Source organism: Hyalella azteca, unplaced genomic scaffold, assembly GCF_000764305.2.
Source record: "Hyalella azteca isolate HAZT.00-mixed unplaced genomic scaffold, Hazt_2.0.2 contig8644, whole genome shotgun sequence".
NCBI lineage: Eukaryota > Metazoa > Arthropoda > Malacostraca > Amphipoda > Hyalellidae > Hyalella > Hyalella azteca.
In genome coordinates this window covers 54,889-72,795 of record NW_025938731.1, presented here as the reverse complement: position 1 = coordinate 72,795, position 17,907 = coordinate 54,889, and the positions used below count along the sequence as shown (strand labels likewise).

The window sequence follows — 17,907 nt, the reverse complement described above, 5'->3', positions numbered from 1 at the left end:
ATGGACGATACCAGTGTCCTCGTGTAAAAACATGCACATACAATTTATTATGCTTGACTCGCATCAGGTATTTATACTGAATCAAGAAAAAATATATATGAGATCCTGCCGGGGGTTATGACGGAAATCTGTTACCTTTTTCATTCAGCAGAGTGGCATGTCGACATTTGGCTGGCGTCACAATAATCCTGGAATTTGGTCTGAAATAGACTTCATGCTATATGAAAATCGATCAATGCGCCAGTCGTTGTAGATTCAAACTATTTCTCGTGCCTTGACTTGTAGAATAACGTGTCATTGAACTTAAATGCAATTGTAACTTTTTAACCGATAGTTCTTCGTCGATGTCGTGCACTCGCTATGCCACACACGTGGCGGAAGTCTAGAAAATGGACTATATAGGCTGGGATTAAGCCAGGTTATATATTTACACTATGATCGCTTGTAAACAGAACGGATCGTAGTATTAATTTGAAGCCAATAATCTATTTATACCAATAGTGAATCCGCAATTTCTGAAAGTACATCTTTACACACGATCATTCTGATGATGTACATCTTTACTTGCGATGCTACTTCCCGGATGAAGTCATGAAAATAGAGTAAGAAATAGGGTATCATGGGTATGATTGAACCACAACGCAAACCATGAATCACAAATCTAGCCATGTCGATACTTAATCAAGAGTGAACCAAGTACAGTAAAGTCTTAAAGAAACGTTCGATTGACCACTGATTGAATTCGCTTTTATGGGGCGATTAGAAATGATGCATGAGTAATAGGGAGCTTCATTAAAAAATTATCACAGTCAATGTGAATGAATTCAACAACATTGAATGTGACGCAGCATTGTGGCAGCTTCAGATAAAATGGGACGAGTCATGGCCTTTCTAAACATGCAGACTGCCCCTCATTAAATTCGTAATTACGACATCACTATATCACTATAACAAATTTGAACCAATTTAGTTGGACAATAAAATAATTGTCCCATAATTGTTTTAGTTGAACATTGCCGGAACGTGCAATTTATTGTCGCTTTGATTATCTGAAATCAGTTTGAAAATCAAATAAAAGAACATAAAAGTACTAGAATTGATAAAAGTGTGGTCCTTTGAAAGATTGGATAGTTATTCCAAACCACGTATATTCTATTATTATAAATTTTTGGTACTGCGGGAGCGAGTTTTTAAATTAACGTCAAAATTTACGGCAACTAGGTTAATGTTAAACTCTTGAACAGTCCAAATTTCAAACCAAGAACACGTGTGTTTTTAGCTTGCGTGCTGCTATATAGGTTGCCGCTCCAATAAAGATTCTACAGTATAAATCGATCATTACACCTAGACTTTTATGAGACGACCAAGTTGACTAATTGCGCCACACGAAGCTGGCCTTTCAGAAGACTCCATCCTGAGCCACGGCGAGGTTGTGGCGACGAGAGAGCTTCCTGTTAAGCAAGAGTGCCTACGTACGTGTTCACCACTGAAAATAAAAATATAACTCAGTACTCACAGCAGTGAGTGACAGAGACCGCATTTTCTCGTCGACGAAAACCTGAGGTCACGGACAGACGGACGGACAGACAGACAGACGGACATGGCGAGCACAATAGTGCATTTTTTCCATAAATGAGAAAATGCGCTAAAAATATTGCCGTTGATCAGAAACTCTTTTTTAATTGTCTTGTCGCTTGCCCTCACTGCAAGTTGACTGGAACTGAAATGTTTATCAATAGTACGAATTTTTCGATAAACTAACTAGCATTTGATGCGTCTACATAAATTCTTTTACCTCACGACTATAAAATTCGGTCCTAGCATACGTTTTTATCTGTCATCGCGAGTAAAAACATCTATTAAACGATGCAGCTACCAAAATATTTCATGAACAAGTTCCTGCTTTTAATAATCGTGCTGGACTGCGCCGCGAGTGCTAAAATGTCGGGACACTTCTACAAGGTGAGTGATGACCTATGCAAAGTGTTCAAATTTACCTTAATGTATAAATTTAATGTATAATCTAATGTATAAATTCTGCAAGTGTACTATACTGTAAGTCAAGAAAATGAATGTGTTTTGAGTGTGTAAAACAAATTTCGTAATTTCATAGATTTGGAAATGCACCATGATGGCTCTTGCAGATAGACAGGACCTCGCTTAGGTGTCTCTGCACTCATTACAAGTTTGAACAAATTAACCTAATTTACGTTTATAAAATATTAAGTTAGTAGGAGAGCTGAGTAAGACGATAACTATGAATAATATCTTCCGATTGAGAATTCATCAACTGTGTGAGTGAAGAATTGATGACCTCGGTGGTATGGGCATTTTAATGGAATTCAATCAAGAGGCGTCCATCAAATTCAATCAAGCTCCAATAACATCCGATACCGTCATGGCCCTGTGAGCGCCAGTGCTGAGCATCACTCAGAGGAATGAGAGGGACTTTATTGGGGTTCCTCTTCTTTCAAGTACTATAACGCCAAATGAGCTTATAAAGTTTTTAGAGTTCCTCCTGTTCACAGTACGAACGCTAAATGTGCTTCAAAATTTTTTACAGTTCATTTTCTTTGAAGTACTAAAACGCTTACTGTGAACCTGAAGTCATTAAAGTTCTTCTTTTTTAAAGTACCAACATTAACTGTGCTTGTGAATTTTTTTCGAGGTCCTCGTCTTTAAAGTACTAACGCCAACTGTACTTATAAATTTTTTAAAGTTATCATAACATAGCGCAGCATCTTCGATCGACGTTGAAAAAAATAGGCATGCTTAGGCCGGTAGCCGATTTATGTACTTATCGTGACCTGTTCACAGATCTAAAAACTGGCCTTTTTATAAGGTACTTTCAACTGACGTTTGTTTACATTATCACTGGAACTATCTCCATAGGGTGCTAGAAATTTCAAGCCTGAACATATATTTCTCCATTACTTTATCTAATCTGTTCTTGAAGGCGTTCATACTCGGAGCGTCAACGATGCTATCAGGGAGGCTGTTCCACATGTCGCTGACTCGAAGCGAGAAGAAATGTTGTCGCATGGATGAGTTACAACGCTGTTTTTCAGTTAATAGCTGTGGCTCCTGGTGTTGGTTCTTGTTTCAAATTCTAGTAATCCTTCTGGGACCTGATATAAACCACGAGGTCGTAGTTTTAAAGTTTGCAGGTTCTATTTTATGTCAAATACTTTGGTAGTACAATGATTTATTTGTAAGCTCTAAATTATCGAGTGCAACGTGTTTTCGTAACTAGTTTACCGCCATGTAGCTCTTCATTCGGATTGATATGGATTTTCACGCAGACAAATGAATAAATCTGGTGACGATGAGAAAATCGAAGTCAACTTTCGGGGTGCTAGAAGATTTGAGTGAAAAAAGTGTGTAACTTGCATACCGAAAGTAATATTGTACTTATTATTGTATTATTTTGTAATTAGTTATTAAGTATTTTTTCGCCCCCATTCGTACCGTATTGAGCGAACATATCACGTTCCTGAGGCCACACATATTTCATGCATGGGCACATTCCATGTGCTGTGCGTGACACGGAACATGAACTCCACTGCAGAAGTTCTATTAAATGCAAGACTGAGGTGCTGGAAGAGCCTCCAAGTTAATAACAGAATCTAACATGCTCAGTAAGAAAAGATTTAAACATACATATAAAGAAAAGGTCTACACATACTTGTTAAGAAAATGTTTCAACATATTTGCCAAGAAAATATCGAGAGAAGAAATATATATATTAGAAAGGAGATGGTTGTGGCTTCGTTCGACTTCTAAATCGATTAGCTTCATAAATGCCGTGATTTTCAAGTGCCTCCCAAAATGTAAACCAAAACCTGTATGTTGGGTCAAGGGACTTTTGAAAGCTTTAATTTGGTCCGCTTATTAAATCGAGTGGCGCGCATGGTTCAAGAATGTATCCTGACACACTTTTCTCTTGATCATCAAATAAGATTTAAAGTTAGGTGCCGAAAGTAAATACATAATGAAAATTGAACACAAACGAAGGTTACGATTGGGGGTTATTTTCCTAAAATTTTGCATTCAATTTCGAATTATTAAAGATTTAATCGAAAAATAAATGAAAAAATAAATGAAAAATAAATGAAAAATAAATGAAAAAATATATATATATACATATATGTCAAAGTTTATTTTGTTAGAAGCCTGGCTTCGCAATATATAGGGGCTGTTGGGGCGCGTATCCAGGATACTTATCGTGTCGGGATATTGTATATAGGGGCTGTTGGGGCGCGTATCCAGGATACTTATGGAGCCGCAATATGTAGGGCGCATTTCCTGGATACTTATCGTGTCGGATATTGCCTGAACCTCAAATTTTCACGTAGTGGGAGAATAGTAAAACGTTTCAAAACTGGCAGGGAACGACTTGGCCGAAAACGGAAATTGTATTTTTGAAAAATAATTCAAAATTCATATTATGAATTATTTTTTCATATTATATTATTTCATATTATTGTTCATAATCCATATTTTGAAAAGAGTGTCAAATGGTAGTTAAATGTGCCTGTAAAATGTGAGTCTGAACGAGATTTATTTAATTTATTAATTAAAAACGTTAAAGGGAATTACGTAATTAATTTAATTCAATGCATAATTGGAATACATCAGTTATTTTTTTATTAACGAAATTCAGATAATTAGTTTCTGATATTGCAGGAATTATCGAGACCGAGCACGGCTGTTCTATCTTGCTAGTCATCTGTAAAACAATTAGCAATGTAAAAAAAATTCCGTTCAACAGGTTCAAGGGAATGTTGTAGACTACGGATGCTCCATGTCAAACTCGACGACAGCAGAGGCCGGGCTCGACCTGAGCATAACTTGCGGGAGCCTCTGTCAGCGCTACGTCAACTGTCGCTTCTTCTGCTTCATCAAGAGTATGTAACATATTTCGTTATGTAATTTATTTCAAAAGGTTTTTGAGCTCAAGAACTGTTTCATAAATAAATTATGGAGCTTGTATAGGTTGTCATCATAGTGGCATTCAAAATGCTACCTGTAAAGTTAGTACTAGCTAGGTAACCAGGTGTGGCTCGGGTTGGGCAGAAAATTTTCATTATCTGCCTAAAGGAGCAGATTTCAGGAAGGGTTATGGGTAGCAAGCTAACCTATGCGGTTAACCCGGAGTTACAGGTTACCCTCATTGACTGGATACAGGAGTTGGACAAAATAAGGGATACACCTGACATTTTGATATCGTAGTTTTTGAACATGTATGGCATCTCCAGAATTGGTCCCTCTAGCAGTGGAAAAATATAATTTTCTCTGACTAGTCATCGTTTACCTTATTTCCAACCTCTTGCCGAGTTTACGTTTGGAGAGCATTCAATCCCCATTGCCTCATCCCAACCGTAAAACATGGTGGGGGATCTGTGATGATTTGGGGTGTTATTTCTTGGAAATCTGGCAAACCAATAACTTCTCTTCATTGAAGAGTCAACAGCCATGACTATTTAGTCAAATCAACAGCCGTGAATTCTGGATTACCAAGTTCATCCAATGGTTCAAGCATTGTTTCCGGGGGTTGCGGCCTTTTTTCAAATTGTTAGGGCCCGGGGGACCTTTTTGTTAAGTTTGGGCTTCCATTTGGTCACGCTATTCCCCGGCCTTAATTTTTTTGGGGTTTTTTTGTTGGTTTTTGGGGTGGCATTTCGGAGGTGGTTTCCGGCGGCCTTTTTTTTAAAAGGGGTTGGGGGGGTTTTAATTGAAGAATGGATGAAGAAGAACAATTTACAACTTGTTTGAATCAATACCTTGGTGAATTGGGGCTGTACTTGCCGCAGAAGGCGAACCTATACCATACTATAATTTCTTTTGTGGTTTTCTCAGGAGTTTCCCTTATTTTGTCTAACCCCTGTAGATGGTATGTGAATAAGATTGAATATTGGGTCTCAATTTTCAATGTGTAATTCGGTAGATATCCCGATAAAATATCATGTTAAACGTTAATTTAAACTTTCGAGATAAATATGAAAGGCATTTAAGAGACACGCAAGACTTTCTTGAGAGTCTTTCACAACTTTTGTTCTCTTTGTTTTTAAATTCTATGCTAATTTTCGATACATGTAAATGAATTCTATAAATATTTAACGAGTAACGTTCAATATTGATGATATCAATGGATTAGTAACTAAAATTAATACGCAAGCAGGAACCTATTAGGTGTGAAATATTCCGTTTGCTCGATACGTTTCCTTTGTTGTGGATCATATATCGGCTCTAAGCGTCGCAGAAAAAATAACTTTATTCTTCTTGTTTGATATGGCATTTAATTATAGATTGCGTCTTGAATCGTGCATGGCAGCAGACGGCGAGTAGACTCTGTCTTGTCTGTAGCATTCATCATCATTTCTTACAGGACATATTTTAAGTGCATTTTATGCTCTAGAAATCCAGTGGACGAGATTTACAGGAGTAATAAGGAGAAGTATGATGGCTCAGAGCGACCGAGCTGAAGCAGCGCTATTCGTCCGTCTTTTGTTTGTCCAGGTTCACGCTGGCAACGAGTAGGATGCGTCGCATTCGTCCTGACACTTTTTAATGATCAGCGTTGGGAGTGACTGCAATCTCATGTCGCGTGAATTTTGGGAAATAATTCAGGTATTTTATTAATATGCAGTGCTGAAAATCGTTCATATGGTTACTAGATTACCGCAGCAGTGACCTTCATGATCTCTTTGAGAGGCGGGTAAGCTTTTGGATCTTGTGATACGGTACGTGACCTAACGATGACCTTAGTTTAAAATTCTATTCTGTTGATTTTCACAATTTCCAACATGTGAAAATACTTAGGATAAATACTGTCATACATCCTCCGATCGATTGTAATTTTGTGGCGGGGTTTTTTTTGCTTTTTTTTTTAACCTTTTTTTTTTTTTTATTGGTTTTTTTGGGGGGCGTTGGGCCCCGGTTTTCCTTTTTGGTTGGGGTTTCGGGGTCCTTCGAGTAAAGCTCCTTGGAATTCCACGGTAATGGAAAATTTGAAACGAATAAACTTCACCTGAAGAGGAACCTTAGTTCGTGTAATCTGGGAGTTCTCGCTTGCCACGAATTGACGTGCAGAGGAATTTTTCAACTGCGGTATTGGGTTTCGTAACGCAAATGGTTATTCCTGCTTTTCGTATAATTATTTCGCAATGAATCATCCGTGAGTTTATGTATTTTGATTTAGGTGTGTCCGGTAAGAAGGGCTTCTTGTTGTACACCTGTTAGCATGTCATGTCTATATGGACTAGTGGTACTCTAGGCTAGCTAGAGTTGAGGCTTTTTAAAGATCCCAATAAAGCTATGTAGCTCTAGTTATTGAGAAATTTCTCCTTATCACTATCGCGCCCACAATGTTGACAGTCTATTTATGTTGGAAGCTCTCCCGCAACAGAGCGATTGAGGGCAACATAATTTGAGCAGCGCGTTGGGGGATAGAAACCCACAGTTAATTGTGAAACTTGTGGTCAAAATCGGCAAAGTGATTAGGTGGTTAAGAACCGGCGACTAGCCAACACGGCCTATCAAAGCCGTGCAGATCTATTTTCTGTTTATAATAAAAATTTCTTATTATGTTTACGATTGCACGTAGTGTATATTGTTATTCTTAGTTTGTCGTTTACAGTGCATGTGCTAAGATTTGTTTGGTATTTCTAATTTATTTCTTTACATGTGTTTTGTTAACAGGTACGGGTTTGTGCGGCATGTTCACAGCCTACGTCGCGGTGCGATGGCCGGGCCATCCTGCGTTTGCGTCCACCACAACGTACGACGCTTGCTACACGTCGTGGGGGGACCCCCGGGACATCGTGAAGACGAACTCCCCCTTCACTTACTCTTCGAATGAGATGGGATCATACCCGAAGTATGGCACCGATGGATACGCTTGTTTAACCACTCCTGCTTACTTCTCCACCCTTATGACTACCAACACCTTCTCGCAGATAGACCTGGAACAGACCACTCGAGTGCAGGCAGTGATCTTAGTCACCGCATGGATAGGTCTTATTCAAGACATGGACGTGATCCTCAGCAACACGAGTGACTACAACCTCGGCCAGAAAATAGGACGTGTTAATGGAATCGCGCCGGCGTGGTCGCCGTACACCATCGTCACCAACACCAGCACGGCGGGACGGTACCTCACGTTCTTCACGGCAATGTACGGTTTTCTTGGCTTTGCTGAAGTACAAGTCATTCCTCAGCCGTGAGCCACTCGTTGCATATTCAGTCAACATCGTTAGCTGGATATGATGTCTCTCAGCTTAGACATAGCTCAGATTTACTCATATGAAACCTGGAAATGAAATTCATTTTTTAGTCAGAAATAGTTTAAGCGAGGAAAGTTTGACTCGCAGTCTTCAATTCGACAGTTAAAACTCAATGTTGATCGTAAATGTTGGCTCAATACATAACAAAGCTCATGGAGCTAAGCTTGTAGGTTGACCTGTTTTCGTTCATCAACTCAAAAGAGGATCTCTTCAGTTCTCCCCCAATTAGGACGTCAAAATTGGGTCAAGAAAACTGCAATCCGTTTTTAATAATTGCCATGATGAGTATTATTCTTTGACGTAAAGAAATTTTACATTGACACATTTTGATGCCTGAATTTCAGGCTATTCTAGAACAAGAGAACATTAATGTGACACTTTGAGCTTTGTTTAGGTCAGTACACAGCNCAGTCACAGTGTGGAGTGTGCAATGTGATATCAGTCACAGTGTGGAGTGTGCAATGTGATATCAGTCACAGTGTGGAGTGTGCAATGTGATATCAGTCACAGTGTGGAGTGTGCAATGTGATATCAGTCACAGTGTGGAGTGTGCAATGTGATATCAGTCACAGTGTGGAGTGTGCAATGTGATATCAGTCACAGTGTGGAGTGTGCAATGTGATATCAGTCACAGTGTGGAGTGTGCAATATGATATCAGTCTTAGTGACCAAAACTATCGCAGTTGCAGTGAGCAATACGATCTCACTTAATATTTTCATCCAGTCTTATGAGCAATTTTTATTCAGTATGTCCAGTTCTTAGGGATGTCGTTATTTATTCGCTGTTACCATGAGTGATTTAAAACAAGTTACTAAAGGCGAATCGCACGGATGAAATTTGCGACAAATTTCATGGAAAGTGAATTCAATAGAAGATAGAACTTTAGAATCTATTTGTCTCCGTATTTAAATCTTTCAGTATTTCTGGCTTTATTCATGCACTCAATGCAAACAACTCTAGACACGACATTTTGCACACTTCTCCTGTATTTTAATACCAAACTTTGATGCATCTTATACCTCATGTCTCGCGAGTGGTGCGTGTAGGTGAGTGGTGCATGTAGGTGAATGGCATGTATAGGGGTATTTTGAGAACGTGTTTTTTTCAATAAGAGAATTTAGAACACTTCTTTTCAGCACAAGTCAACGCTTGCAACCGCATTTCAATCCGTATCAAAAGTGTGTATTAATGTTCGAGTTCGTCAATAAATCTTAAAAAATATACATTAAAAAATCTTCTCCATATCCCTTACACTTTATTAATTTTCAGAATTCCAAAGAATAATGGGGTTCTAAGAACTCTCAGATTTTTCTACAGTCCGTTGCCGTAGAGTTTGAAAGACAAATTTGATCAATTATGTTGTTTGTACGTCGCAAACTTCTCCACAATGCAGCGATGAAGGGAGTTTCAGACCAACTATGTACACAATCGCCACTGCACACAATCGTCACTGCACACAATAGCCACTGCACACAATGGCCACTGCACACAATCGCCACTGCACACAATTGCCACTGCACACAATTGCCACTGCACACAATCACCACTGCACACAATCGCCACTGCACACAATCGCCACTGCACACAATTGCCACTGCACACAATCGCCACTGTACACAATCGCCACTGCACACAATAGCCACTGCACACAATCGCCACTGCACACAATAGCCACTGCACACAATCGCCATAGCACACAATCGCCACTGCACACAATCGTCACGTGTTATCAACTTGTACCTGCAGCCGGGCATGTCCTCGGTGGTGAGGGAAGCTGTGTATCCGCTGTACTTGTTCTAGTCATCATTGCCAACAAAGTCTCAGTTTTTGAAGTGGAAGAAACAAGAACCAACACCAGGGGCCACGGCTATAAACTAAAAAACTGCGTTGTAACACATCAATGAGACAAAATTTTGTCAGGTCGTGATGTAATTAGTGACTATTACGTCACCTTCTGTGACGTCACTATTCGCGGGTCACTGCGTATATAAGCTCGGTGAGCCGACTGTCAGTCAGTCTTATAGGCAGTCATCGTAGAGCCTACAAACTCTAGCCGAGCTCACGTCGTCGTAGACTCCGGCACTCATACCAACACGCAGTGTCGTAATACTGCAAATTGCTGCAGTTTTACCAAAATTACTGCACATACTGTGCTTTGATTCCGTAACTTCTAGCTAGTGTATCCCGTGAACCTATCTTTAATACTTACGCTTAGATACACGTCATGTTATTATCCTTCCCTGGCCAATGAATATTTAAGATGTTATTCGGACAATTATAAACGAACCAAAACCCCTCAGGTTCTTCTTCAATCGATCACCAGATCCTCTAGATCTGACAGAGACAGACCCAGAGTTCTGACTGAGTTATCCCTACTTTTACAGTGCGGACTGAACGGGCGCGCATCCACGAAAAGTTCGCTCCAAATCATACTTATAATCGGGAAATTTATTTTCAACTTTAAATTTCAGTTCGATGTTTAATTCGGCACGCGATAATCGCGAAATATATCGTGTTATATAAAATATATTTTGTAGTGTATAAAATCGCAATATTTTGTGTTTTATAAAATATATTTTGTAGTATATAAAATCAGCATCTGATATATTCTAAACATATAGTCAGTATTCCTACTTCGGGTTCAATCAAAACAGGAAGGCGTTGCCTGGATAAAGGCAAGCCAAACTTCTCGCACCAAATAACTATCGGTGTGTGATCAAAGGCTGCTTGTACGCGAGGACCGTATAGGGGCGGTCAGAACAAAACATTTACAACCGCCAATTACTGTACTACTGGCCTAGCGTATAGGCGGTGCTGAGGAAAAACAAACTATAAGCCTCTACACAAGGACATTGGAGTGATAATTAGTCGCAGTAAGCATTTGACAGTTGTACTGGCCGTTACTACTGTCCCAGTGTACAAACACCTGCGCTGTATTATGCAGGACTCGCATCAGGTAACATGATTTAAACATGATTTAAACTGCCACAAGTAAAAAATCTTGTCATTGTTTATCACAGAAATCTGCTGTTACCGATAAACGCATAGATAGGATGGAGCCTCCAGCACATAAGAAAATATAACATTTTTTAACCAGCAGAGATGCTGAATAAAAAATGTTATATTTTCTTATGTGCTGGAGACTCCATCCTATCTATGCGTTTATCAGTAATAGAGGCATGTCGACATTTGGCTTCCATCATTATCATCCAGGAATATGGTCTGAAACAGACTTCATGCTATGAAAATCGATGAATGCGCCAGTCGTTGTAGATTCAAACTATTTCTCTTGCCTTAACCTGAAGAAATGTCCTGCCGTTGAACTTTAATGCAATTATAACTTTTTAACCAATAGTTCCTCGTCGATGTCGTGTACTCGCTATGCTACATATTCGCTAAGCCACTATAGGCGGCGATTATTATATATTATTTATTTCATTATTTTTGATTATTTGCCAGGTTATATAATTACTGTCGCTTGTATACAGAACGGATCGTAGTATCGATCTGAAGCCTATAATCTATTTAATACCAATAGTGAATCCGCGATTTCTGAAGGCCTCTAATGATGCACATCCCTACCTACGATGCAACTTCCCGGAAGCCATGAAAATAAGGTAAAAATGGGGTGTGATTGAACCACAACGCAAACCATGAATCACAAATCTGGGCATGTCGATACTTAATCAAGAGTGAACCAAGTACAGTAAAGTCTTGAAGAAACTTTCGATCGACCGCTGATTGAATTCGCTTTATATGGGGCGATTAGCAATGATCCATGAGATGGAGGGAACTTCATTTAAAAATAATCACATTCAATGTGATTGAATTCAATCAAATTGAATGTGACTGAGCAATTGCAGCAGCTTCTGCTAAAATGGGAAGAGTCATGATCTTTCTGAAATTGCAGACTGCCCCTCATCAAATTCGTTATCTCGACATCAATAAAACAAATTGGAACCAATTATGCTGGACAATGAAATAATTGTCCTAGAACTTTTTCAGTTGGACAATGCTGGAACGCGTCATTTATTGTCGCTTTGTTTATCTGAAATCAGTTTAAAAATGAAATAAAAGAACATAAATGTACTAGAATTGATGGAAGTGTGGTTCTTTGAAAGATTGGATAGTCATTCAGAACGTTATTCTATTATTATAAATTTTTGGTGCTGCGGGAGCAAGCTTTTAAATTAACATCAAAAGTTACAGCAACTATAGGTTGATGTTAAAGTCTGGCAGAGTCTAAACTTCAAATCAAAAACACGTGTGTTTGTAGCTTTTGTAGCTTGCGTGTTACAATATAGGTTGGCTCTCCAATTTAAACATACTTTAGTGAAAATCAAAGTCTAGGGCCACATTTTTAACTTATAATCTGTTTCACAACTACTTTTGTACTCCCGAGTTGAAACTAATCAAAACACCTAAACTCGAGAAAGTTAATATCAACGCGACGGTATAACCGCGGTCATTACACCTAGACTTTTATGAGCCGACCAAGTTCACACTAATTGAAGCACAAAACAAAGCTGGCCTCCCAGAAGGCTCCATGCTGTACAACGACGAGGTTGTAGACAACGTGAGAGCTTCGTGTCAAGCAAGCGCTGCTGCACGTGCGCCACAGTAAATAAAAATATTACTGTTGCCCAGAAACGCTTCATTAATTAATTGTCATGTCGCTTTTCCTCACTACAAACTGACTGAAAGTGAAATAATTATTAATACTTACGAATTTTTTTCGATAAACTAACGAGTATTTGATCCGTCAACATAAACTCTCATAGCTCACGGCTGAAAAATTCGATCCTAGGATATACGTTGCCATCTGTTATCGTGAATAAAAACGTCTATTAATAGCAATGCAGCTATCAAAATATTTCATGAACAAGTTTCTACTTTTAATAATCGTGCTGGACTGCGCCACAAGTGCTAAAACGTCGGGACACTTCTACAAGGTGAGTGATGACCTATGCTAAAGCGTGTTTAAATTTACCTTCAAGTAAAGTTTAATGTACAATCTAATGTATAAATTCTGTAAGTGTACTCTACTGTAAGTCAAGAAAAGGAATGTGTTTTAAGTATGTGAGACAAATTTCGTATTTTCATTGATTTGGAAATGCACCATGATGGCTTATGCACATATATAGGCAGGACCTCGCTTAGGAGTCTCTGCGCTCATTACAATTTTGAATTAATAACCTAATTTTCGTTCATAAGAATATTAAGGTGGTATGAGGGCTGGGGAAGACTATAAATAAGAATAATATCTTCCGATTGAATTTTTATCACCTGAGTGAGTGAAGAATGGATGACCTCGGAGGTTAGGCCTTTTTAATTAAATTCCATCTAGAGGCGTTCTAACTCCATCAACAGCCATGCATCGTCACGGCCCTGTGAGCGCCAGTGCTGAGCATCACTAAGAGAAATGAGAGGGACTTTGTTTAAAAAACGGGATACATTTTGCATTTGTGTGGCTCATGCCGCCCCAATTTGACCCAGAAAAAATAGCGCATCACAGCCACGTCCACACACTGCTCATGGATAAGAAAGTGAACATGGGCAAAAGGTCCATTGCGGGTCATGGGCCCATAGCGGGTTTCCCGCTAAGTATGGCAGATATTGGTCCGTGCGCTCTACCGCCGGTCGACAGCGGTAAAAGTTACTTGCAAATATTTGTTTTAACCCAGATAAAAGTTTTTTGCTGCTTAATAAAACTGTTCTCGATTACTATATATGATGCTTTTGAAAGTACTGTGAATCATATTTTAAAAGTATAATTTGTAGGGATCATTTTGAGTTCAAATTTAGACTATTGGCTTTTGAAATAAAATGTCGACACTATAAATTTAAATGATACCTAGTGGGGCAACGGGCCAATGCGTGTCACGGGGCAAAGCGCCCATAGTGAGCTCAATATCCATTTGTGAAGTCTTGTGTTATACATCATTAGATTTATCTCAATGTGCTCTTCAAAACTATGACTCGCATTTTGAATTACAAATTAAACTTCATATTGTATGATTTTTTATTCGTCACCTCAACGCAACAGGTTTTAGTTTCTAATTATGCGTTTTTATGACCCTCTATCTTTCTTTCACCCTTACAACATTAAGCGCAACTATTAAAGGAAGACAATATAGCCAACTATTCTTAAACTAAACTTTAGAATGTATAGGAGGAACTTGGGAATGAAAATTTACCAAGTGTTAAAATTGCCAAGTAAACGTTGCGTTGGCAAAAAGACGGCAAGATAAGCAACATGGAGTTATTTGTGTAGGAAGATCCGAAAAATCCATCCCTGAAGATGCGGAAGTGAGGAAGTAGCAATAGCAACGCGCATTAAAGGTATGCAAAAATAATGTTTGGACTGACATGTATACAAATGTGTGGAGAATTGCAATCAGTGTTGCAGAGCGACAAAATAAAAATCGCCTGTTTACCGAGCAAAAAAAAAATGGCTGGCAAGGATTGGCTGAAAAATTTATGGAGCTGCACAATTTAATATGAGTATTCGCATTCCTTAACCAACAAGTTTGGCACGAGTTGTTGACTCTTACCTTGCCAAAAATTGATTTCAGCCAACACCAATGAGCCAAAAGTTGATGAGTTTTTATGGTGTTTGCTGAAATCACGAGTAAGTACGAATTTCCTGTACTTAATTCTGGATTATGGATGAAACTGGGACGAATTTTTTTCTGGTCAGGTAAATATATTTTTTCTAATCAAGGATGCATTTTTCATGTCAAGGATGAATTTTTTATGTCGGAGATATATTTTTCAAGTCAAGGATAAGTATTTTCATGTCAATGAAATATTTTTTTACGTCAGTGATAGATTTTTTAAGCCAGGAATATATTGTTTTAAAGTTAATGATATGATTTTTAAAGTTGTTAATAAATAAATGAATGTAATATTTTATTACATTGTTCATATTTTAAACTGGAAAGTATTGTTTTATCATATTTAAAACAAAAAACTATGCAATTGGGGTATAGGTACCAGGGGTGGGTGCCGTGCCTCAAGCCCATTTTGACACTTTTTACAAAATAGTGTTTCATTAAAAATTGAATCACTCCATAGACTTCTAATTCACATCATGCATTCCTTATTAGTTGTTACTTTAAACAAAACAAAGAACTACCTCGTATCAATTGAAACTTCATCGAAAATATAGTTAAAAAAGGGGTGGGCCTGCTGCCCCATGTTACCCTACTGAAAGTTTAACAATTCGACCTATTATTTTTTATGAGTGGCAGGACAGAACAGCCTAAATAGGAAACGAAAAAGGAGTAAAATTTCTATTCAGGGTGTGATAGTGAATGCAGCGGACCAACGTGTAAGGCTTACCTGAATATATATGAGAGACAGACCAGGGGCCATACTTTCAAAACAAGTTTAGAGATCAAAAGATCATTAGCCAATCGTCGACGGCATTTCAAGCAAAATCCACCAATCATAGACAAGAAAATAGAGCGTAAGTACTTACGTTCACTTGGCGAATTTTGAAAGTATGGCCCCTGCGGGCTGTCGAAATTGTCCCTAAAAGCGACATTTCGGCTCCATTGCGACAGCTTCGCTATCTGACGATCAAGGGAAGCCTGCCGAAGACCACCACTGCCCTGGATGTAATGGACTATCATGACTCCTGCCCTCCGGAACGTAGCCTTCAACACTTCTGGAAAATCATATAGGCAGCCGAAAGCCACCAGACAGAACGAATCAATTGAATTAGACCAATCAGCCGTCAGGAGAAACAGCCGGCGATCGAATGGCCTAGCAACGTCCGCCGCACCGCGAAAAAATTCTACACCACTCGGACGTAGCGCGCCGGAGCCTTGCAGCGAATGTGATATCCGCCACCAAGCCGTCCGTATCTAGGCAGTGCGTCGAACCAGCCCTCGGTATAGACATCGTGCACATTGACCAACTATAGACATCGTGCACATTGACCAACTATAGACATCGTGCACATTGACCAACTATAGACATCGTGCACATTGAGCAGCTCCACATCATGCACATTAGCATGCTAAACATCTTGCAAATTAGCATCCTATACATCATGTAATAGAAAATTATCGTGTTGGGGAAGTTCGGCTCACTATTGCAGATCATTCATATACTATCGACGCACTAGAAAATGAATACGCCTGGAAATATTCGTTTCATTAGGATGCGTTCAGTAAACCTATAAACACATTCAGTAGGACTTTACATATGTCCAAATAGTGAGCTACTTTCTAGAATATAACTACTGCGCTTTTTTTCTAAGAGGTCTAATCGGGTTAGGATGGCCCATACAAGGGCAATAAGTACTTCGCTATTTGGACAAAGTCTCGATAATTTCCCCGAATGTATTGTTTTTAGCGCATTTTCTCATTTATGGAGAAAAGGCGCTATTGTGCTCGTCATGTCCAGCCGTCTGTCCGTCCGTGACTTCACGGACGGGCAGACGAGAAAATGCGCTCTCTGTCACTCACTGTAGTGAGTACTGATCTAATTTTTTTTATATCAATCCTCGTGCTTTTTCGCTGCATTAAAGAGCTGGCAGCACTTAATTTGAAGTTTCGTTCCATTGATTTCTCAAATCCATTCCGTTGCCGCTGAACTTATTTGAATATTGCATAGGGTCGATGTCGTTCAATTGGCAGCCTAGTCGGCTCTGAAAAGTTTTCAGGGTTCCACTTCTTTGAAGTACTATAAAGCCAAGTGAGCATATAAAGTTTTTAAAGTTCCCCCTGTTAAGAATACGAACAGTAAATGTGCTTCAAAATTTTTTTGAATTTATTTTCTTTGAAGTACTAAAAGGCTAACTGTGAACCTAACGTCGTTAGAGTTCTTCTTTAAAGTACTAACGCCATTTGTGCTTATAAATTTTTTAAAGTTATTATAACATAGCGTAGCATCTTTGATCGGCTTTCAAAAAACAGGCCTGTTAAATCCTGTCGCCGATTCTTGTAGTACTTTTCGTGCCTTGTTCACAAATCTGGCGTTTTGACAAGATCTTTTCAACTGACGTTGGTTTACATCATCACTGGACTTTTACTAGTTCCGTAGGGTGCTAGGCATTTCAAGACTGAACAAATACATTTGCATGGCACTGTCTAATTTATTCTTGAACGCGTTCAGACTCTCAGGGTCAACGATGCTATCAGGGAGGCTGTTCCACATGTCGGTGACTCGAAGCGAGAAGAAATGTTGTCGCGTCGATGAGTTGCACTGCAGTTTTTTAGAGCATTTTCTCATTTATGGAAAATATGCACTATTGTGCTCGCCATGTCCGTCTGTCTGTCTGTCCGACCGTCTATCCGTCCGTAACCTCAAGTCTTCGTCGACGAGAAAATGCGCTCTCTGTCACTCACTGCAGTGAGTGCTGAGTTATTTTTTTCAGTTTATAGCCGTGGCCCCTGGTGTTGGTTCTTGTTTCAAATTCTAGTAATCCTTCTGGGACATTGAATAAACAATGTGGTTGTAATATTAGAGTTTGTAAGCAATATTTTATGTCAAATACTTTGGTAGTACAATGATTTATTTATGAGCTCTAATTTTTCGAGTGCAAAGCGTTTTCGTAGCTAGTTTACCGCCAGTAGCTTTTTTTTCGAATCGAAATAGATTTGCACGCTA

At 39.0% G+C, this 17,907-nt stretch overlaps 1 protein-coding gene across 1 annotated transcript; it reads left to right on the top strand.

Moving 5' to 3' along the window:
- Positions 1-1,823: 1,823 nt before the first annotated feature.
- Positions 1,824-8,686, top strand: LOC125178291. Its single transcript, XM_047881699.1, has 3 exons — positions 1,824-1,962; positions 4,772-4,907; positions 7,702-8,686. The coding sequence occupies exons 1-3, from the start codon at positions 1,867-1,869 to the stop codon at positions 8,223-8,225; spliced, it is 756 nt and encodes a 251-aa protein (XP_047737655.1). The 5' UTR covers positions 1,824-1,866; the 3' UTR covers positions 8,226-8,686.
- Positions 8,687-17,907: the final 9,221 nt, after the last annotated feature.